At 44.0% G+C, this 24,021-nt stretch overlaps 1 protein-coding gene across 1 annotated transcript; it reads right to left on the bottom strand.

Moving 5' to 3' along the window:
• Positions 1-1,282: 1,282 nt before the first annotated feature.
• LOC138793847 (uromodulin-like) lies at positions 1,283-23,059 on the bottom strand. Its single transcript, XM_069972559.1, has 9 exons — positions 22,999-23,059; positions 15,191-15,298; positions 14,886-15,100; positions 8,232-8,389; positions 7,463-7,711; positions 4,211-4,373; positions 4,049-4,115; positions 2,269-2,301; positions 1,283-1,710 (listed from the first exon to the last, which is right to left on the bottom strand). The coding sequence occupies exons 1-9, from the start codon at positions 23,048-23,050 to the stop codon at positions 1,640-1,642; spliced, it is 1,116 nt and encodes a 371-aa protein (XP_069828660.1). The 5' UTR covers positions 23,051-23,059; the 3' UTR covers positions 1,283-1,639.
• Between the last annotated feature and the right edge of the window lie 962 nt (positions 23,060-24,021).

The raw sequence follows: 24,021 nt of genomic DNA, 5'->3' as shown, positions 1-24,021 counted from the left end.
CTCTCTCATCCCCCTCAGCCCCTCCCCTTCCATAGGTTTTAATTGGCACTGAACATTTCTTCTATGTAATGTAGACTATTTCTTGATAAAGAAGTGAATGGGAGGTGGGAGAACAACAGAGAAAAGTAGAATATATAACAGTCTTTCTTATATTCGCTTGATTTCTAATTTTTTATATATGTAAACAAAAAAAAAATATTGTATAATCTTATTAACCATGTCCACATTTGGAGTATAAGGCTATGTTCACTATTTATGAGACCGGCCTTTCCGTGAGCCGGCCGGGTCACGGAACGGACGGTCTCTGCCCGGGATCCCGGCCAGATAGTATAGGATGTGTATACGCTCCGGCCGGGATCCCATAGAAGATAGGCTATGTTACACACTGCACAAAGTAGAGCCGTTGTTGCCGATGGCAACAGCGGCCGCACTTTTACGTAGTGTGAACATAGCCTAAGGGTATGTTCACACTAAGTAAATCAGGTTGCGGAATTCCCCCTCAGTCTGCCATAGCCTGTCTGTGAGAGAGCTTGTGCGCCGCTGCTGCCGCCGCTCTCCGTTCGCGGAAGTAACCTGTCACTGAGGCAGGCGGGATTCCGCGGCAGAAAGTTCCTGCTGATAATCGGCTCATGTAAAAGGATCTTATGAATACTAATGTTTAGCGTGAAAAGTAAGGACAAGTAAAATCAAAGTGAACTTACAACCGTCGCAGCCTTAGGGTATGTTCACACTGAGTAAATCAGTGGAGGCGCATGCGCTCTCCCATAGACAGGCTATAACACACTGAGGCAGGTGGGACTTTCCACTGCAGAATTCTTCCTGACTTACTCAGTGTGAATATACCCTAAGGCTCCGAAGGTTGTAAGTTCACTTTGATTTTACTTGTCCTTACCTTTCACTCTAAACATAAGTATTCATAAAGTCCTTTTACATGAGCTGATTATCGACAGGGAAACTCACTGCTGATAATTGTCCAATGTAAGCGGCCATCAGCTCTATGTTCATTGGCTAATCGCACTTTGTCACCACTGTAAATGGGAATGTGAAGCAGACCATGACAAAGTTACAGGCCTTGCCTACAATCCTGCGATTTCGCCCCTCGGCCCTTGTTTCCAAGGCAAGGTTGACCCATGTGAAATGGCCTTTATGAATAGGATGCATTGGGTCACCAATGATTTATCGGCCTTTTGTGACTGGATTTTATTAATAATGAGCCTGGTGCCGGCCATTTACACCAACAGATTCTTTATTTAGGACAGAACCAGTTGCTAGCTTCCTCCTGTGTGATGGTTCTATTCCCTATGATGGAGTTGTCGGACAGATGCTGTTTATACTCCATCGAGGATGTCAGGTCTCTGGCAGATGAGACAGATGGCGATCAGGTCAATCAGCGGCCATTTCCACAACAGTTGAGAGAATATTATTTATGATTTTAGAATGGATGGGAATCGGTCTGATATCTATACATGGAAAAGCACCCAAGTCTTTAGTAATCAGTTTCTCTACGACCGATGACGCCGGAAATAACATATTTATTGGATTGCAGGTAAGAAAAGACGATTTCCACTTTTGGATGATTAGTAGTTCAGTCCAGAAGAAAGCCCAAAGAACTTCTCCACTAAAATCTTAATATTTAGAGTCATATGACTTGAGATATAAGATGTATGCAGAAGCACAGAAGGCTGCCCAGCAGCAAAGTCACAGACACACCTGGAAGAAAATATATATTTCTTAATGAAAGCCATTCTGGGTAAGTGCTTTTTACCTTTTATACTTGACTTAGTGTGGTACATTTTACAATTTCTAGTACAAACTTAAAGGAGAACTCTGGCCAAAGTGAAAAATACTGGGCCGGCAGGAGGGTGTGGGACCAAAGAAAATCCAGTTTTTCCCAGGTTTCAGTGTTGTCACAACCTAGTGGGCAGGGCCAGCTCAGCCAGTCAGTGACTACAGTGGTGTCCTGCCCCACTGACTGGCTAAGCGGGCATTCCTGACCCAGATTGTGATGTTGTGGAAACTGCAGGAGGCTGGCGCGGGTGTGTGAGTGTTGATGCATTATTGTGGGTAAGTATAGATTCAGGTGTCACATTATTATGTTTCCTCCACCCCCGACAACCCTGGATTTTTCATTTTGGCCGGACTTCTTCTTTAATATAACGTGTACCAGACAGTCAGTGTGCAACAGTATTGTTGCATGTGAAACCACACTTCTCATAAGACAGAGTGAATGTGAGCCAATATGTTTTGCCATGGAGCAGGATATCTTACCTTTCTGACTGCTGGAGGAGAAGAGTGAGTTATCTAGAAAGAGAGAAAAACAGAAACAAATCTTTAAGATCTGTAGTAGGCGTCACATTTATTATTTACAGATCCCTTTCACTTCTTAGTGCGGGTGCCATCATTTCTTATTACCAAATACAAAATTTGAGTCTGTAATTATAAAGAAGCGTGTAGCCTCGCTTCTCTATGGTATCCTCTGTTACAGTTCTTAAAAAATTAGCCATAATATGAAATTACTGTAAGTGTTAAACTCCTTATATTTCTATCCTCGGGACAGACAGTTGTTAAAGAGAAACAATCAGCAGCTAAGACCAATCTCCCTATTGGTCTTAGCTGCTGGCACCCCCAGAGCACCGATCCTGTCCACCCCCAGCGGGCCTGCTACGTTGATATTCATTAGAAGGAGCGGGCTACCAGGAGGCAGATCGGGGCTCAGGGTTGATAGCCCAGACCCCAGTGCTTGAAATTGCCCAATTAGCCAGAGGATAGAACTATTTAATACACTGAAAGAGCACCGAGGATGAAGGTGAGAGACCATACAAAGCTTGTATACCTGTGGGAAATCACCTGACCGCAGTCACTTCATCTACCAGTGGCTGGCATATGTGTTACAAAGAATATGCTAATTCGTGAATAAAGCCACAGGGCATAAGCCTGGGCGGCAGAAGTTCAGCACACCAATGCCTCCAGGCCCCTCAGTATACACTCACAGATTGTAGACTGACAGACAGAAGTCTTTACTTTCAGCCTGGTCTCTGATCTGCTCCCAGGGCCTCAATCCATGCCCAGTGCTGGGAGAAGCAGAAAGGTTAGGGCAAAAGTAGAATGCAAGGGACGGGGCCAAGTTGCTGGGCCTCTGCAGCCCTGGGGAATTATCCCTGAATTTGCATATTGTTTTTTAATCTTATATCTCAGTGCTGGAGCACAGGATTGCCATAAGAGTGGCATCTATGGATTCAGGGTAAGCCTTATTGTACACCACTAATATGTTTGCTTTAAATATAGCTGAGCCACAATAATAAACAGAACCCATGGATAGTGTATAACGAATATGATGAAGGTGGGAGGGAGGTCTCTATATCTTTCCTCTTTAGAGAAATGCTTCTGGACTTCTGCCTCTCTACAGTTACCCATAAAGAGAAGTTAGAGAAAATTGTACTTAATCCCTGCATAGTTTAGTGGATTTGTTGGCTAAAGCATAGGTATCAAGGGTTGTTGTTAATGGTTTATATTCCGAGCAGAGACTGGTTACAAGTGGTGGCCACAGGGGTCTGTGCTGGGTTCTATTCTTTTAAATAAGTTTGTAAGTGACATAGAAAAAGGTTTGGTAGAAAAATATTTGTCTGTTTGCTGATGACACAAAAGTGTGCAATAGGGTTGATGTACCTGGAGGTGTCAGTAATATGGAAAATGATTTAGCTTTGCTGGATAAGGGGTCCAAACAATGGAAACTGCAGTTCAGTGTTTCCAAATGTAAAATAATGCACTTGGGGAGAAGGAATCCTCAATCCAAATATAATATCTGCAGTTCTGTGTTGGCAAAGACTTCAGAAGAGAAGGATTTAGGGGCAATGATTTCTAACAGCCTAAAGGACTAAATAAGGTTCAGGAGGGAAGTGTTTTTAGGGAAAAAAAAACTGAACTCAAGAACAAAAGGAAAGAGTAGTAGATGCTTGGAACAAACTTCCAGCAGATGTGGTTGGTAAATCTACAATAACAGAATGTAAATCTGCCCGGTGTGTATAAATGCATAGACTATTTCTTTTACCTAAGAATGAAAATGGTCCAAGAACGAATTGCGCTGGACTCTCAGAAACATCACGAGACGAAGAACACTAAAAAAAAAAAGAAAAGAAACCGAAACATAATAAAAACCCTGGCATGTAAAACGAGGGATGTTATGAGACTATGAGATGTGAAAGTGACTTACTGATGCGCAGGTGCCGGATGCAGTCTGACATAATTTAGCGTCACAGAATATGTAGACAGAATCGGAGCCTTGGAAGTAAAATGATGTAATGCTGAATCTGACCTCCTTAGAGACGCCATTACTAACCACCTGGATGTTTGGGCCATCACCACTCACTGGACAACTGCCAGAGAAAATGAAGAACATACAGGACTTAACAAACAAGGTGACATGAACATACATCCGACTTCATGTTCTATTTCAGTGAGCAATAAGACGCGATGGTAACTTACTGGGATGGTGTCTTCATTAGGATCTTACATAATATATTACAGAACATAATCTCATTACTGGAATGGATGTCGTCGTATGGTGACAAGGCTGCAAAGAATTCCTATTCACTATTACCGCCTAGGGAGACACGCCAGATTTTTATGCTATATCCACAGTAAAATAATACGAAAATATGACCTTACTTTTGCTGTATTTTCAATATAATATTGTGCCCCATTGAAGTCAATGGGAAATTGTCCAGCAGTGCCTGCATAGTATAGAATAATGGCCATAATGAACATGCTTAGTATTAACCACCTGAGGCTATGTTCACACATTGTATGACCCTGGCCGTTCCATGACCCGGCCTGGTCACGGAATGGCCAGTGTCTGAAAAGATCATCTCGGCCGGTACTGCATCACGCATCAGAACTCTCCACTGCATACTATGGTCGTGCGGCCAGGGCACTCACTCCACAGTGTGCACTGACAGGGTTTTCTGCGGCCGCTATACAAAGAATAGCGGCCGCAGAAAACTGACATGTCTGTTGTTTACTGCGCTGCTAGGGATCCCGGCCGGAGCGTATACCATGTGTATACTCTCCAGCTGGGATCCCATAGACGGCAAGGTAACCTATATTTTCGTAATAATCATGCCCGTTGTTGCAATGTGCAACAACGGCTGTGATTTTACCAAAATATATGTCGGGTGAACATAGCCTGATTTTGCAAACAATTGTTAATTTTTTTTTATTCGTGTTCGTTGCTTTATTTTCACTCATAATTACGGCTGTATTTTGTTCTTACAATGAAACCTTGGATTACTAGTAACTTGGTCTGAGAGCATTTTGCCAGAAAAGCTGATAATTAAAAAAAAATTGTAAGGGTAGCTTCACACATACTGGATTTTCAATGGATTTCAAACTCAGAATGCGCAGCGAAATCTGCAGCGAATCCTGGTACTGTCACCTTAATTGGGTTACATACCTGTTGCGGAATTTTCATTCCGCTGCAAGTATGTAACCCGGCCCCTTTAACTCCCCCAGCCTGCAGCATATATTAGCTGCTTAGCCCACTGCATGTGAGGCTGCCGGCTCCCGTCAGACCTGCTCAGCCAATCAGTGCACGGTCCCGCTGCAGTCACTGATTGGCTGAGTGGGACCGCGAGTTGGGAGCCTCACATGCAGCCGTGGGCCAAGCAGGTAATGTATGCCACGGGGGTTAAAGGGGCCGGGTTACATATTTACACCGAAATGAAAATTCCGCTGCGGGTATGTTACCCCATTGAAGTGACAGAACCAGGATTCGCAGCGGATTTCGCTGCAAACTTGCAGCTTAAAATTCGAAGCTACCCTAACTCAGTACACAAGCAAGATTTAGTAATATGGGCCTCCTGTGTCCCCATCCTGTACTGATTAGAAAACTTCTCATTTTAACCCACCGCTATCTGATCAACTCTGCTGGTGATCGGACATCTTCTGGCTCTACACTGATGCCTGTCCTCGGCACTGCTGCTTCCCTCTGACCCCGGAATTAATCCTTTCACTGATAGATGCTCCAGACAGCTGTCGATAGGACCAGGAGGTACCAGCACCAGCAGGTATGCAGCCACCTGGGGAGTTGTGTGTGGAGGGAGAGTTAACTGATTAACCCCTTACTGATACATTCTTCTCTTTTCATACAGAACACCGTACCTACCTTATTTTTGGATTGTGGAACGAATTCCCTGCTTTTCAATTATTTCTTTTGGGAAAATTTACTTTAATATACGACTGATTTGGATAACAAGCACGTTCCCAGAAGGAATTATGCTCGTAATCCAAGGTTTCACTGAATTTTACTGTGTGGGATGAATAAGGGCCCCATTACACAGAGTGATAGATTCGGCAAATTATCTTGTTGTCCAATCCTTATACTGGGTACCACACACCACACAGCCTATCACACAGCTAGGTCCTGTCTCTTTCACAAGCTTTCTCACCACTAGGAGCTTAGTCCCGACCCCACTATAAAACTCCTTGTCAGTTCCTGGGTGGGAGTTCAGACTAGACTAGAGGAGAGAAGGTGAGAGATTCTAGCTAGTTGGTATAGTATAGCCACTATGTATTGCTAAAGGTGGGGCAACTAACCTACATGGAAAACCTTGTCTACGTCAGGGGTGACAATCTGTACTCTAGTCAGGACATTCCAGAAATTATTAGGGTTTGTCTGCAGGGGAGCTAAGAGCAAATGAAGCCGAAGTACTCCGTTAAGCCATCTCGAGGAACCTTGAGTAGCTATTTACACCCAGTTGTTTAAGCCCGGGAATCGTACCACCAGGCCTAGCACTCTGCGATCTCTTCTGGCAGGAGGCGATACCTGTTCAAACCGTGAGTACGAGCTTCTATCAAGATTTATTCACTAAGCTGCCCCGACAGAGTACTGCACTACTTGGACAAGGCCCCTCGGTAGTCCCTTAGCTTTCTCACAAGTCAAGCTTAACTCCACTACCACCTAACTCAGGCATGGCTAACCTTGACACTCCAGCTGTTGCAAAACTACAATTCCCATCATGCCTGAACAACCAAAGATATGTCTTTGGCTGCCCAGGCATGATGGGAGTTGTAGTTTTGCAGTTTGCATTTTTGGAGTTGTATTTTTGGAGTTTTGTTTACTCTGCCCTTGCACCTACACCTGTTCTACCTTTATAGCCCAGTGCTAGTATACCCAGGGGTGGGCATACCACACCTCGCCACTGTGACTAGTGCCTAGTTGTACACCAACACCTAGCCCAATGCTAACAACACCAGGTTATGGCATTTCTATTTTCCATTTCCTGTCAGTGGTAAAACATGCAAACACACACTAAAGTCAGAACTAATAGTGATAACACTATATTAATAGGTTATATATCTCGAGGTGACAACATTCGTTTTTATCTCTAAATTCTGTATAATAAGTATACAGCAGTCAGTTTATAATGATTTTGTGTATTCTATGAGTTGTACAGTCATTTCTTACCCGCCTTGGATCAGCTGTATTTTTAATGAGCCGGTGCCATCACTAGTAGGAGTAGCAAAGCATTGTGTTACCCGAAGAACAAATGCAGGGTCAGGAAACTGTGTAATCATCCCAAAGTAGAGAGTAGTTCCGACCGGTAAGACTTGCTGCTGTGACTGCTGTATGGGGTTGGTGTATGATGGACTAGAATAGGCTGCAAGGGTAGTGGTCCCATCACCCCCCGTGCCACCTGAGTTCAGGTTCTGGGATCTGTTAGTGGACATAGTAATACATATGGACATATTAATGCCTAAAACTGCACCACTCAATACATTGTTATGTTAACCTCTATTTTAGTTATTACTTTAAAGGGTATTCTGGTGTAATTCATATATATATATATATATATATATATTTATATTTATGTTGTGTTGTAGTGTCGGGCTAGCTGCCCTGGTCCCCCACAAATCCCACTGCATCATCTTCTGTTTTTCTCTTCTCCCTGTGTCCTGGATGAGATGACTATACAGAACCTGTCGTCTCCATCATTCACCGGCCTAAGCAGCGCTCCCTCCAATGATTGGCTGTGCAGGCAGGTTCTGCTGTGAGGTCAGGGAGAAGAGACAAGCAGTGGGGCACTGGAGAGAGCTGCGGGGAACCAGGGAACATGAGTATAACTAGTTCTTTATCAGCCTCAGCATAATGTAAAATATTTTTTTTACTCTGGATTACCCCTTTATCTATATCTATATAAACAAATATATATGCTTAGTCAAGTGGGCATACATACGTCATAACTGGTTTAAACACTGTGTATAGTGCTGTCTGCATGGTAATATTGTAGGTGCAGGAGAACTGGATACTGATGTTTCCTACAGTGATGAGTCCATTGCTGTTCAGTCCAGGGATGTAAAGGCTATTTGCAAACGTTACATGGGTTGTGTTTTTCTGCAAGTGAAATAAAAAAGAAGCAGATGATAAAAAATGAAAGCAAGTAAACATGCTGATCTGTAAAGGACGTATTCATAAACCAGTGCTGAGAGTGTATGGCTGTTAGGCCTTAGGATCCTGATTTACAGATAGAAAAAGGACCCATTGGTTTTAATGGGGTCATCCACACATCCATATTAAAAACTGATTAGCTCTTGACCACTGATCCACTCCGCAAAAAAGTAGTTTTTGCAAAGTTAAAGCCGAAGAGTAACATAGAAACATAGAAGATTGTCGGCAGAAAAAGATCACTGGGTCCATCTAGTCTGCCCTTTTAGTATTTTCTGTCTTATTATCTTAGGATAGATGTATGTTTATCCCAGGTGTGTTTAAATTCTGTTATTGTAGATTTACCAACCACCTCTGCTGGAAGTTTGTTCAAGGTATCTACTACTCTTTCAGTAAAAAATATTTTCTCACATTGCTTCTGATCTTTCCCCGCAACTGTGTCCTCTTGTTCTTGAGCTCAGTTTTTTTACTAAAAACACTTCCCTCCTGAACCTTATTTAGTCCCTTAACATACTTAAAGGTTTCAATCATGTCCCCCCTTTCCCTTCTTTCCTCCAGACTATACAGATTCAAATCCTTCAGTCTTTCCTGATATGGTTTATGCCTCACACCCTCCACCTCCAACTTCTCTATCACCTCTTTATGGGGAACTGTATCAAAAGCTTTGCTGAAGTCCAGATAGGCGATATCCACAGCACTTTTGTGGCATAATCAAAGAAATCAATGAGATTAGTCTGACATGATCGGCCCTCAGTAAAGCCATGCTGGTTTGGATCAAAACCCCATAATGATAAATGTCCCCTATGGCCCCGTTCACACTGAGCAAGAATGTCGGAATGTCGGAGCGCTCCGCCGCGGAATCCCGCCATGCTTAGTGTGCTGCTTTGAGTGAAGAAGAGGCCGCGCTCTCCTCTGCTGCCGCCACTCTCCGCCCACAGAAATGACATGTCTTTTCTTTGAGCGGAGTGGGGAAGAAGCGGACACTCATGCGCCCTCTTCTTCACTCACAGTGAGACACTGAGAACGGCGGGATTCCGTGGCGTAGCGCTCTGCCATGGAATTTCAACGATCTTGCTCAGTTTGAATGAGGCCTATGGGGGAGGCAACCAATCAGATTCCACCTTTCATTCCTCACAGACTCTTTGTAAAATGAAAGGTGAATTGGTTGCTAGGGGCAACTGAGCCAGTTTCACTTTACACCATGTTTGATAAATCTCCCCCCATGTTTGATAAATCTCCTCCTATGTGTTTAGATTTTTAAGATTTTCATCAGTAGCTTCTCACTTAATTCCGCAGACAAAGCCGAATCCCCAATAAAATGTTGAAAAATTAAGTACTTCTTGTGTATATCACTAAATGCTACTGATTTCATGGAGGTATAAAATGGCCTAAGGGGGTATGAATTGGCCTAGGCCAAAATATACCCCGGGGTATAAAATAGCCTAGGCCAAAATATACCCGGGGTATAACCTAGCCTAGGCCATTTTAACCCCGGGTATAGTCTGGGCTGGGGGTATACTCTGGCCTGTTACACCGGTTTGCGCTCTGGCTTGTTCTGTGGCTCCTGACATCCCGCTGCAACCACTGATTGGCTGAGCGGGACATCAGGACGCCGGGAGCCACAGAACAAGCCGCAATGCGGACCGGGAAATGTGTGCTCTGGGCCGCGGGGTGGGGGGTGGGGGGGAGTTGGGGTTAAGGGGGCTGCTGCTTACATACTCAGGATACTTACAGGATATCTATACAGGATGCTCAGCATACAGCAGTAGTATGTAATCCTATTGAAACTGACAGGAGGGGAATCACAGTGGATTTCACTGCAAACTCGCATTCTGTTACTTGTGAACCCACATATTCCACTCAAACATAACCTTTGATATGTTGCTGTCCGTGGTGAGACTAACAATTCCTTTTATACTTGTTATTATCTATTCAGTCTCCTTTCCCCAGTTATGAGATGCTGCTTTCTGCTAAAAACACAAAAATCTGTGTGTGAGCTTTTCTCTCTGTCCTCTTCTCCTTTCTGAGACGGCTGATGTAAACAAGTCTCTGACTGGCTTAATCTGCAACTTTGTAGTCTGGGGTGGCGCTGTTTTTTCAATAAAGTAGCTAAAAAAATAAGACACTTTGGGGGAGATTTATCAAAACTGGTGTATTAAACTGGTTCAGTTGCCACTAGCAACCAATCAGATTCCACTTTACTTTCCTCACAGATTCTTTGAAAAAGGAATGGTGGAATCTGATTGGTTGCTAGGGGCAACTTGGCCAGTTTTACTTTACACCATGTTTTATGAATCTCCCCCTTCATATTCTATACCATAAAAAAGATTTAGGGCATCCAACTTATAATGCATCCCCCAGGGTATTGACTGGCAACAAATGCTTTGAGGAATTTTCAAAGGTTCCCTACTCAGATGACAAAAATAGAAGTGCATGCAAAGTAAGCTGCTGCAAAGTACCAAGTACCATATACTGCTATGCGTTAACAAACACACATAATTATAACTAGAGGTTTCTATCATATACGATTTAGAAATGTTGCCATTAATGTAATTCTCAATGTCTCTTGGCAGCCGTAGGTCCCCAGGACCCTCCTTTTAGTACCCTAAAGCTGTGTTCACACATTTGGAAAATGACAGTCGACTTTACGGACAGCTGTAGCAAGTCCAGATCCGCAGTTATGGACAGAACTAGGGAATGTGTGAATGTAGCCTTAGGCCAGGGGTCCTCAACTGGCGGACCGCGGTCCGGGTTCGGAGGCCAGCTGTCCGGACCACTGGTCAGCCCTCCTCACCGCCCCGGGACGGACCGGATCCGGGGCGGTTAGGAGGTCCCCCTCCCCACCGCAATGCCTCCCGCGGCAGTGTCGGCCCGGCCCCCGGTTGATACGCGCTCTCTGGGGACGTCCCGGGGATTCCCCAGCAGAGCGTGCACCACAGACCTCAATGTGCGCCGCCGTCCTGTACTTCCGGGAAGTGCAGGCCAGCGGCATACACTGAGGTCACTGGTGTACGCTCTGATGGGGAATCCCTGGGACGTCCCCAGAGAGCGTGTATCAGACGGGGGCCGGACCGACAGGAGAAGAGAAGAAGACGGCGGGGGAGCGAGGTGCTAGGTGAGTTGTGGTTTGTTTGTTTTGTTTTTTTTTGTCTAGGGGCCATCTATAAGGGGAGAGTGCACAGGGGGGGGGGGCTATATATACTACTGGGGGGAGCTCACGGGGGGCTATATACTATTGGGGTGAGCTCACAGGGGGCTATATACTACTGGGGGGAGCTCACAGGGGGCTATATACTACTGTGGGGGAGTGCACAGGGGGCTAAATACTACTGGGGGGGCTATATACTATTGGGGGAGCTCACAGGGGGGCTATATACTACTGGGGGGAGCTCACAGGGGGGCTATATACTACTGGGGGGAGCTCACAGGGGGCTATATACTACTGTTGGGGAGTGCACAGGGGCTATATACTACAGGGGTAGAGCACAGGTGGCTATATACAACAGGGGGAGAGCACGGGGGCTATATACTACTGGGGGAGAGCTCACAGGGGGGGCTATATACTACAGGGGGAGAGCACAGGGGGGCTATATACTACAGGGGGAGAGCACAGGGGGGCTATATATTACTGGTGGGAGCTCACAGGGGGCTATATACTACAGGGGGAGAGCACACGGGGGGCTATATACTACAGGGGGAGAGCACAGGGGGGCTATATACTACAGGGGGGCTATATACTACTGGGGGGAGCTCACAGGAGGGCTATATACTACTGGGGGAGAGCGCACAGGGGGGGCAATATACTACTGGGGGGAGCTCACAGGGGGCTATATACTACTGGGGCAGAGCTCACAGGGGGGCTATACACTACTGGGGGAGCAACAGGGGGGCTATATACTACCAGGGCAGTCACCCCCTTTGTACCTAATATCAAAGGGCTGGTGAGAGAGAAAATTTGCCAGTTGTCCCGCTAATAAGCAGCAAGTCTGTATGTAAATGGTTGAACGTTTGTGAAAAGTAACAAAACACGTTTTCTACTGATGTTCAGCTCGGACCTTCACCTGACAATAGACCCCGGTAAGCGGACCCTCACTAAAAGTTGTTGAGTACCCCTGCCTTAGGCTATGTTCACACACATTATTTTCAACCAAAAAGAGGAGTGGATTAAAAATACAGAAAGGCTATGTTCACATACCGTTGAAATTTTGTGTGGCAACCATTTAATATCAAATAATTGCTGTTAGTTTAAAACAATTAAAATAACAGTAATTATTTTTGTAATTAAGTTTGTAAACGTAGCCTTTCTGTATTTTTTTATTCCACTCCTGGTGTTGGTTGCAAAATACTGAACAAAAATACTGTGTGTGAACATAGCCTGAGGCTGGAAACACATTGGGGGTAATTTATTGTCTAAAAATTGTGTTTTTTTTTTATTGAAGGTTTTTTATTTGCATGAAATGTTATCTATTTTGTGTAAAAACTTTTGTAAATTTTGCATGATTTAAACTTTTTGAGCAACAATGAATTTGGGGAAAAAAATGATAAAACAAAACAAAGCATAAGCAATTATAAATTCCCCCCTTAGTGTTCTGGTCAGTAGTTGATTGATTGCCCATGATAGGATAAAAAAAAAAAAACATACTCTTACCTCCCCCACTCCAGCACTGGTAACCACATACCACTGCTCCGGTCCTTTGGTCCCCGGCTGCTTCCTGGTCTGAGTGGGGACCCGGATCATGATTTATAAGGTCCGCTCAGCCAGTTAGCAGCCGAGGTGGGACCCCACTATGACTGCTGACTGGCTAAGCGGACCTCACCTAATTCCTGAAATAAGCTAAATTGTAACATGTAGGGTCACATTTATGGTGCTTTCAATGTGTGGTGGGGACCCTTGTGATTCATTATGAATACAGCATTACTACTAGCTGCTGCAGAACATCTTTGGAAGTGGACTTTATGTGGAATTATACAGCAGTCATTTTACACGCACAGATAAATCGCTTAATCTCCCGATGAGCAAATGACAAGTGATAATTTTTTTTAAACGATAGACGATAGCGAAGATAAATTGCCATGAAAAGTCTTAACTGCGTTCCTATACAATCTGTAAATATTCATTTGTATAAGTATTGTGTTTATATACACAGTGATGCCTTGGATTACGAGCATAATTCGTTCCGGGACCGTGCTTGTAATCCATATCACTCTTAAAGCAAAGCAAATTGTCCCATAACAAATCATTGAAATGCAGAAAAATGGTTCCACAGCCCAAAAATAATGATTTTATTTTCTGAACAATATGCAAAACAAATGGAACAAACATTTAGAAACTGCTGAAAATGTGATATTATAAGTTACTGTACAGTATAGAAATCAGCATGTGGAGTATAATGTATAGTAAGTACAACAGGCTTGAATAGAGAAGCAGGGCTGCTGTCAGAGGTCTGTGTGGTCACATGACAGCTGTGGGAAAGGGGTGTGGGTTCAGCATGGACCAATCAGGAAGTGAGAATCACAGAGCTGTGCAGGAGGACAGTGACAGAAAATTTTCTATACAGCAGTTTGTATAGCTGAGTGTAAGTGCAGGCAAATTATAGCAGCAGTGTGTATAGCTGAATGTAAGTGCAGGCAGATTATAGCAGCAGTGTGTATAGCTGAGTGTTAGCGCAGGCACATTATAGCAGGAATGGAGAGGATGGGAAAAACAAGGGCTGACAGAGACTGCAGGGTGCATGAAGGAATGAGTAGGGCAGATGTGGGCACATACATGCAGCGCTCTCTGTCCGGGGAGAGAGGGGTTAAAGCTATGAAGCGATTACCTCCACAGTCCTGTCCCCTGATGCAAGCTCCAGCCTGAAGTGGATCTGCTATGATTTGGAAGGTGAGGGAGACTTCCTGGGTCAGAGTACAGTGCTGTAGACACCGCTATGAAGATCATGCTCCTCCCCCACTCCCTCTACCACCCAGTACAGGGAGCTCTTAAACCAAAGCAATGCTCTTAAACCAAGTTACAATTTAAAAAAACTGTGAGCTCTTCTTGCAAAACGCTCTCAATCCAAGTTACTCTTAAACCAAGGTACAACTGTATTGTAAATACTTTGTAATTGCGTTTGTGTATAATCGGTGAATATTGGTAATTGGGTCTGTATTTATATACTGGGAACAATGAGTGTTTACACTGGAAGACTTGAGAACGATTAACAATGATTTTGAGTTTGGCACAAAAGATGCATGACATACAAAATAAATATTGTTCGTAATTTGATCATTGCCGCATTTACACCACAAGAGTTGAACGATTTACTGATTTTTTTGCGTAAGAATTGGCCCATGTAAAAGGTCCATAAGTTCAGCTAAAAAGCTATGACATCCCCTCCCTAGATATTATAAGAAGACATATTGTAATATACTGGATGTATTGTGGCAGAGTTATTCCTCATCTTACCATCATTGTGTTCCCACAGGTTCCCTCCTTGGTTTGTACAGTCAGTGAATACACGCGCTGCCCTTGCACTATGTTTACCACTGCTCCCGTGCAGTTATTCTGGGACAGAGCGGAAGCCGAAGGGTTATAGTTCAGAAACTCCAGCAAGTTCTTTGGCACTGACACAGTCATGTTTGCTCCTTTACAGTCTACCGTAGTGCTTACATTGCTCACACCTGCAAAGATGACATATATCACAGAGGTGAGCTCTCCGCTATATACTGTATGCATACCAGTGCATTACATCTACTAATACAACAACTTACTCATGCCCAGGCTCTGATAGTAGGTTGTATTAGCGGCACAAGCTGTGTTGTTCAAAGATGTGCATGCTTCATCGGGAAGGCAGGCCGGGGTGCAGGCTGCATCCACCACTGACAGGAAAAGAACAGCATTTCAGACTTAGAAGTTTACGCACAATGATCACATAATAAATAAGCACAAACTGGTTTACACTTCAACTGTGGGTATGTGGACAGCAGATAGTGCTGTATGCCAAGTTAGTAAGTTACACACTGGCTAGTTGTGGTGCACGTTTATAAAGTGTCAGGGACATGCATGAATTAGATGAATTGGATGTGTAACCATCACACACCTAATGCCACCACACACCGATCACCACCATACACAGATCTCATGTGCAACTACCACACACCGATCACATGTGCAACCACCACACCAATCACATGTGCAACCACCACACACGGATCACATGTGCAACCATCACACACCGATCACATGGGCAACCATCACACACGGATCACATGTGCAACCACCACACACTGATCACATGTGCAACCACCACACCGATCACATGTGCAACCATCACACACCGATCACATGGGCAACCATCACACACAGATCACATGTGCAACCACCACACACTGATCGCATGTGCAACCACCACACACCGATCACATGTGCAACCACCACACCGGTCACATGTGCAACCACCACACACCGATCACATGTGCAACCATCACACACCGATCACATGGGCAACCATCACAAACAGATCACATGTGCAACCACCACACACTGATCGCATGTGCAACCATCACACACCGATCACATGGGCAACCATCACAAACAGATCACATGTGCAACCACCACACCGGTCACATGTGCAACCACCACACACCGATCACATGTGCAACCATCACACACACCGATCACATGTGCAACCATCACACACACCGATCACATGTACAATAGAGATGAGCGAACCTGGAGCATGCTTGAGTCCATCCGAACCCGAACTTTCGGCATTTGATTAGCGGTGGCTGCTGAAGTTGGATAAAGCCCTAAGGCTATGTGGAAATCATGGATATAGTATGGCTGAATCCATGTTTTCCAGACAACCTTAGAGCTTTATCCAAGTTCAGCAGCCACTGCTAATCAGATGGCGATCATTCGGGTTCGGATGGAATCGAACCCGATTCGCTCATCTCTAATGTGCAACCACACACACACCGATCACATGTGCAACCACCACACACCGATCACATGTGCAACCAGCACACACCGATCACATGTGCAACCAGCACACACCGATCACATGTGCAACCACCACACCGATCACATGTGCAACCACCACACACCAATCACATGTGCAAACAAAAAACTAAGGTATAAAACATTGCAGGAGAGAGAAAATGTAGCATATAATTATCTGTATAGCTTCTTTTATAACAAAAGGGATGAGGAAGACAAAGTGTCCTTCCTTGGAAGTGGAACCTAGAGACTGCAATCTGTCACTGATTACATTGACAATAGTGGTAAAAGGAAGAGGTTGAGCATGTATTTGCACACATATGCATGTTTCTCCAAAGTGTGTTTTGACCTGCACATGCAGCGCCGTTTGTGTTGTTTTTTCTCTTTGCATATACTGATTACATTGAGGTGGAGATTGTAAGAGATTCTCCCATCATCTCTTAGGTGAGATTAGACTTAACGGTTCCGATCCTCAGGCCACATGATGGCTGCTAAACAAGCAGTGGTGACAGATGGAAATGGAGACTAGTAACAGAGCCATAGGTTGGCACTAGATTAACCAGGAGTGACAGCCACAAACAAAGGCAGGATTCAGGTCAGGAAATACACAAAGACTGACAGTCTATAAGGCAAGACAGTAGGCAAAGTGAGACCATGGTCAAAGCAAGGCTTAGGGAAGATTAAGGCAAGGCTTAGGGAAGAGTAGGGCAAAGCCTAGGCAAAGCTTGCCTGTTTAAATAGTTCACCAATTTGTTGTGTGTCTAATTGGTTTGGCAGCTGGTGGCTGAGGCAGATGAAGACGACACTGAAGATTGCAGCAACACACGTCAGCAAGATGAGAATAAGTAATACTGGAAAGCGTAGATGTATGTTATCATACTCATACTGCCCTCGTAGGGGTCCTTCCAACAGATCCCTTATGTTACTGTATCATCAGGACACAGGTTACCTGAACCAACATGATGCCAATGGTCCGATTACCCTCAAACATGGAGGAGGAGTGTAAGACGAGTTAGTGGCCAGTGGACTGGGAAGTTTGAGAGATTTCAAAAATCTGTTCCAAATTAGAGGTTATGACAGGGAGATATGGAAGCTGCTCGAAAGAAGGAAGGAAACTAAAAACTGAAGGTCACCCTGATGTACAGTATTTAGGAGACTAGAATATGAGACGAGCACAGCCAATAATCCTTATTGGTGCAAATCAGCATGTCCAATAGGGAAATTTCACAATGCATCCAATTAAGATAAGAAAATAACAGGTGCCTCTAAAGCCTGGCTGCTCTTTATTGGATGTATTGGGTATTGTGTGGCGGCTCTCTGTGTGTTTTTCTGAGTGTTGTATTTACAGTTGTAATAAAGCTGCAATAGATGATGCATGATTTGTGGATTCCTATAGATAGCTTTTTTCTGAGTGTTGTTGTCAGGAATCTGCAGTAGCCTTGTCTGAACTGGGCCTGGTGTTTTGCTTTTGTGTGCCACACCCGATTGCTTCTCAGCTTCCGGCAATGCAGGAGTTAAGCTGAGAAGCTTCTGGACTTGATTTTACACCTGTCTGGTCTCTGTGATTGACTGGTTTCTCTGCCTGTCTGCAGCCTGGAGAATCAGAGCGCCGATCCAATGAGGATCCGGACCGGGCTCTTGCTCAGTATAAAGCAAAGCAAAGACAGAGTTCCAGTGCTGGTTAATTAGCTTCACTCCTGGTCCCAGCTCCCCTTGTCCTAATCCTGTGAACCCTGTCATATTCTTTTTCTGCCTGATGTACCCGTGTTCTGACCTCCGCCTGACTTTTGACTATCCCGTTGTGTTGCTGATTTTGTACTTCGTTGCCCGTGTGGTTTGACCTGGCTTGTTCCATTACTCTATATTGTGTTCGTCTGTCTGTACTGTTCTGCGTGTTCATTTACGTAGCGTAGGGAACGTCTTCGTGGTTGTCCGCGACCGCCTAGGGTCGACTGAGGCAAGTAGGCAGGTGACAGTGGGTGGGTTTAGCTCTAGGGCCCACTGTCTCTTGTCTTGTCTACACCTGCCAGTCCTGACAGTTGTATTTGATGTATTTAAGAACTTGGAATGGACTAAGGAAGTAAGTTGCCAGCTTCACAGTGGGTACAATAAGTCTGATATTTTTGGTTGCCAACCAAATATAGTATACAGGAGAAATGATAGAACTAAGCTGATCTAAGATTAGAACTAATCTTTTAGATACTTTGTAGCAGTCTAAAATGTAAAACTTTGCAGAAAACATTGATTGCAGACTAAGAGGACATAGGACATAGCCCACTCCGCTTTTTATCTGACCTAAAAGTTCCATTCCCCAGACCAGACCCCAAAATTAATTCAAACTCCAGACCACTAGATAAAACCAAACTCCAGACCCCAAAATGAATTCATGCCCCATGGCCATAGACCCAACTGGTAGACCAGCACTGATTAGACAGCTCGGCCCTTGCTTGCTCCTGCTGATAGGCCCGTGTAATAGGAGCTTTTAAGGGGTTATCCACCGCTACAAAAACATGGCCACTTTTTCCCTTCTGTTGTCTCCAGTTCAGGTGCAGTTTGCAATTAAGCTCCATTTACTTCAATGGAACTGAGTTTGAAAACCCCACCCAATCTAGAGACAAGAGTAGGGGGAAGGTGGCCATGTTTTTGTAGCGCTGGATAACCCCTTTAAGGGTGGTATTACACGGGCCGAGCAGGGCCCGATAATACCTGTAAACGAGCGCCGATCTGCTAGATCGTTGCTCGTTTACTGGCTTTATTACACGGTCCGATAATCGTTTGACAAGAGCTGCAAGGACATCGTTACCAATGTCCTTGCAGCCCTTGCTAAACTGGCATACGTTACCCATCCACGTTCCAGGGCTGCTCCTGCCGTCCGCTTCTCCCGGCGGCCTGTGATTGGCTAAGCGGCCTATCAGCTGACAGGCCGCTGTGAAGCTAGAGCGCACACGGGACCCCGGGAGAAGCGGACGGCAGGAGAAGCCCTGGAACGTGGATGGGTAATGTATATCGTTAGTCGCCGGCCACGCACCGCTATTACACGTAGCGGTGCGCGGTCGGCGCCCGACAAAAATAGGGTCTAACCTATATCAACGATCAGCCGATGATCGTTGTCATCGGCTGATCGTTGCATTTATTACATGGAGCGATAATCGGACGAATCGGGCCAATTCGGCCGATTATCGTTCCGTGTAATAGTACCCTAAGTCTACTGTGTCGATCCAGAGGAAGGCACAAAATCCCTTATAGATAGTCGCCGGCTGTCAATTGCCCCATAATAGGGAGTAAATTCCTACTGGACCTGTAGTGCTTCACTGTGTATTTATTTTTTTCTGGGTTTTCCTGGGACTTGTAGTGCCTCACTGCTTATCTCTGTATATACACAGGAAATTCTAGTGTCTCATTGTTCCACTGTATATCTATTCAATGTAATTTTTTTTTCCCTGAAACGTGAAGTGTCTTATTGCTTAATCGCATATATATTCATTTTTTCTATTATCCGAAACCCAGACAGAACAGTTGCCACTGTACACCTAAATCAACCAACCAAAGAGAAACACAATACAAGTGTGGTGTCCCACCATAGATGTTGCTATTGGTTACAGCCTGTACTTTTAAGAGTAAGTGATAATGTAGTAGTGCAAGGCTATATCTCGGCCAACCACCACAGGACTGGTGTCATGCTTAACCATCGGTCGTACCTCCACACCGGGGGTCACCACACAAGCTGCGATGCTTCAAAAGATTCCGCACAGTAGTAACTATAATGAAAAAGGAAGGCAGCGGCGCTCACCAGGGAGCTTCACTTGTTTTTATACCGTATACAAACTGTGCAGGGCGAGCAGTGTGATCGCTGACTGCTGTATCCCACCCCTGTTGCTGCATCATCAGACCTTTCTGAGACTTGTAGTGTCTCACTACTTCACTGTCTTTGTATTTATAGATTATGCGTGGACTTAAAGGGGTTGTCCAGCAAAAAGCATTTTTTTTTCAAATCAACTGGTGTCAGAAAGTTATATAGATTTGTAATTTATGTCTATTAAAAATTCTCAAGTCTTCCCGTACTTATTAGCTGCTGTCATGCAGGAAATGTTTTATTTTCAGTCTGACACAGTGCTCTCTGCTGACATCTGTGGCCGAGACAAGAATTCTGTTTCTGTTTTCTATGAATAATTTTCTATGAATAATTATCAGCTGCTGTATGTCCTGCAGGAAATGTTTTATTTTCAGTCTGACACAGTGCTCTCTGCTGACATCTCTGGCTGAGACAGGAACTCTATCTTGGTTTTATATGAATTTCCATAGAAAACCTCTCCTGCTCTGGACAGTTCCTGTCTCACCCAGAGGTGGCAGCAGAGAGCACTGTGTCAGACTGAAAATAAAACAACATTTCCTGCAGGACCTACAGCAGCTAATAAGTATGGGAAGGCTTGAGAATTTTTTAATAGAAGTAAATTACAAATCTATATAACTTTCTCACACCAGTTGATTTGAAAGAAAAAGTTTTTCGCTGAACAACCCCTTTAACCTCTTAAGGACGCATGACGTACCCGTACGTCATGCACCTGCAAGAGGTGTTCAGAGCGGGGCCGCGCGGTGACCTCGCTCTAAACCGCCGCGGTCCAGGGTGCTGCTGGTGCCGGATTACCGGATGCAGCACTTCCCTGGTGTCTAGTTGTGGAGATCGCTCCTCTGGGACGTTGTCCCGGAGGAGCGATCTCCGTGACTGGTGTCGACCAGGGTCTCCGCCAAAATGGCGCTGATCCCGACTCGGCACTCAGATGCTTTCGGCTGCAGCAGCCGAAAGCATCCGAGTGCCGATCTCATTGATCTTTGCTGTGTAACTATATAGAAAAGATCTCAATGAGAGATCAGTATACTTATATTAGATAAGTCCCCCAGGGGAAATAACCCTAACCCCAGGGGGGAATAACCCTAACCTCAGGGGGGCTTCTAGTATATGTGTAAAAAAAAAAAAGTGTTCTTATTAGTAAAAAGCCCCCTAATAAAAGTCAGAATCACCCCCCTTTTCACAGGTTTATAAGAAAAGTAAATAAATAAAAAAATAAATAAACATGTTTGGTATCGCCGCGTGCGTAATCGCCCGAACTATTAATTAATCACATTCCTGATCTGGCAAAATTGCGCATTTTTGGTCGCATCAAATACAGAAAAAATTTAATAAAAAGCAATCAAAAAGTCGATTTCAAGGAACATATATTTGTTAACAATGGTTTGAATTTTTTACAGGCCATCAGATACAATAAAAGTTATACATGTTATATAGCATTTTAATCGAAACGACTGGAGGAACATATATAACATGTCAGTTTTACCCCAGGGCGAATGGTGTAAAAACAAAAAACCCCTAAATAAAAAAAATGTGTTTTTTTTTTGTTCAATTTCACCACACATTGAATTTTTTGCTGGTTTCGCAGTGTACTTTATGGAAAAATCCAGCCTGTCATTGCAAAGTACAATTAGTGGCGCAAAAAATAAGGGCTCATGTAGGTTTCTAGGTGGAAAAATGCAAGTGCTATGGCCTTTTAAACACAAGGAGGAAAAAACTAAAACGCAAAAACAGTGTTAAATTACCTCACTGCTTTGTTGTGTATTTATATATTCAAAGGTTTTGCTGGGACTTGTAGTGCCTGACTGCTAATCTGCATATTTATTTATGATGCCATTTACAGAAAAGGGTAGATTGTGTCTGGCTGGTCCCCCTCAGGATGCAGCCGCCAAAACATGGCTATTCCAGTATGGCGATTCGCTCATCTCTAGTAAGCACCTTTAACTATATTGGCACCTGGAGGATTCTCTGGGTTACTGTGTAGGTTTCATGTAAACTTTATTAACTTTTTGTAAACATTTGTCACTCACACCCACATATACCTTGGTGTTTCCTCAGTATAGAAAGCAATAAAATGCAGAATATATTTCACTGCATTTCTTATATCACACACATCCATCCAATCACCCACAGAATATTGGAGTTAGATAGATCATGGTATCTACCATAGGAATTATTACAGTGGATCAACTGCAAAACAAATATAAAGAATGATGTATTTTATGCCTAGCATTAAGCTTTATTATACAAATGGCGGAGCAGTGTATATACTATGTGTACCTGTCGTTTCATATATAATATGTACTGTATATATACTATGTGTACCTACCTGCCGTCCCATTCATAATATATGTTGTATATATTCATATATACTATGTGTACCATCTGCCGTCCCATTCATAATATATGTTGTACATATTCATATATACTATGTGTACCACCTGCCGTCCCATTCATAATATACAGTATGTTGTACATATTCATATATACCATGTGTACCACCTGCTGTCCCATATATAATATATTGTATATGTGTGTATATACTATGTGTACCTACCTGCCATCCCATATATAATGTGTGTTGTACTGTATGTATACTATGTGTACCTACCTGCCATTCCATATATAATATGTGCTGTATATATACTATGTGTACTTACCAGCCATCTCATATATATGTCTTGTATGTATGTATATATCATGTGTACATACCTATATACTACGTGTACCTACCTGCCGTCCCCAGTGCAGCCAGCAGCGCAGCAGATCCCAGTAACCACAGCATTGTGCAGCGTTCCTTTCACCAGAGTAAGTGACAGACACTTTCTCGCTCTCTCTCGCGTCTCTTATACATGACATACTGGATTAGCAGGACTGGGTGCGTCCCTGAAGGATCACAATGTTTTGACGTAAATTACTTAAGATTGGTTAAAGGTATTGCACGATTTTTTAAAATTTTTTGTGGAGATATCATAAGATATCAGATGCTTCGAGTATGCGGATATAGATGTAGCCATACAAGGCACTAAATACATTATGGTAATGTAAATATCTTGAACGCCACTATATTGAGTCTAGTTTTTGCTATGGGAAGGTGGTTGTGTAGAAATAAGATTTCCAATATCTTAAGGTTTAAAAGTTATAAACCCAGAAAGTTACTTTGCGTTCGGCGTCAGCTTAGTGTTCAGCACCATGGACAACACATTGAACACATCACGTAGCTGTGCTTCACAGGGAACACAATGAACACATCACATAGCTGTGCATCACAGGGAACACATTGAATACTTAATATAGCTCTGCATCACAGAGAACAAATTGAACACATCACCTATCTGTGCATTACAGGGAACATACTGAACACGTCACAAAGCTATGCATTACAGGGAACACATTGAATACGTCACATAGCTGTGCATCACAGGGAACACATTGAACACGTCACATAGCTGTGCATCACAGAAAACACATTTAATATGTCACATAGCTGTGCATCACAGAACGCATTGAACATGTCACGTTCTGTGGTATGCCCCCGCGGTGCTATGGCGGAGGTACGGCTGATCACTTGCCAGATGGTAGAGTGTGACGCTACTCCTGTGGTGGTTGGCCGAGATGTAACCGGACCCTAGGGTGTTGTGTCAGGACGCCAGTGCAGATTGGGCACACAGATATAGTGGCACATCTGCTTTTATTTTGGAGGCTGGATACACCTTGTTCCCCTGTGGTCAGTGACCTGCCGGGTTGCTGAGGGGT

Source organism: Dendropsophus ebraccatus, chromosome 5 (assembly GCF_027789765.1).
Source record: "Dendropsophus ebraccatus isolate aDenEbr1 chromosome 5, aDenEbr1.pat, whole genome shotgun sequence".
NCBI lineage: Eukaryota > Metazoa > Chordata > Amphibia > Anura > Hylidae > Dendropsophus > Dendropsophus ebraccatus.
Note: the sequence above shows the minus strand (reverse complement) of the source record. Positions and strands in the feature narration are given on the sequence as shown.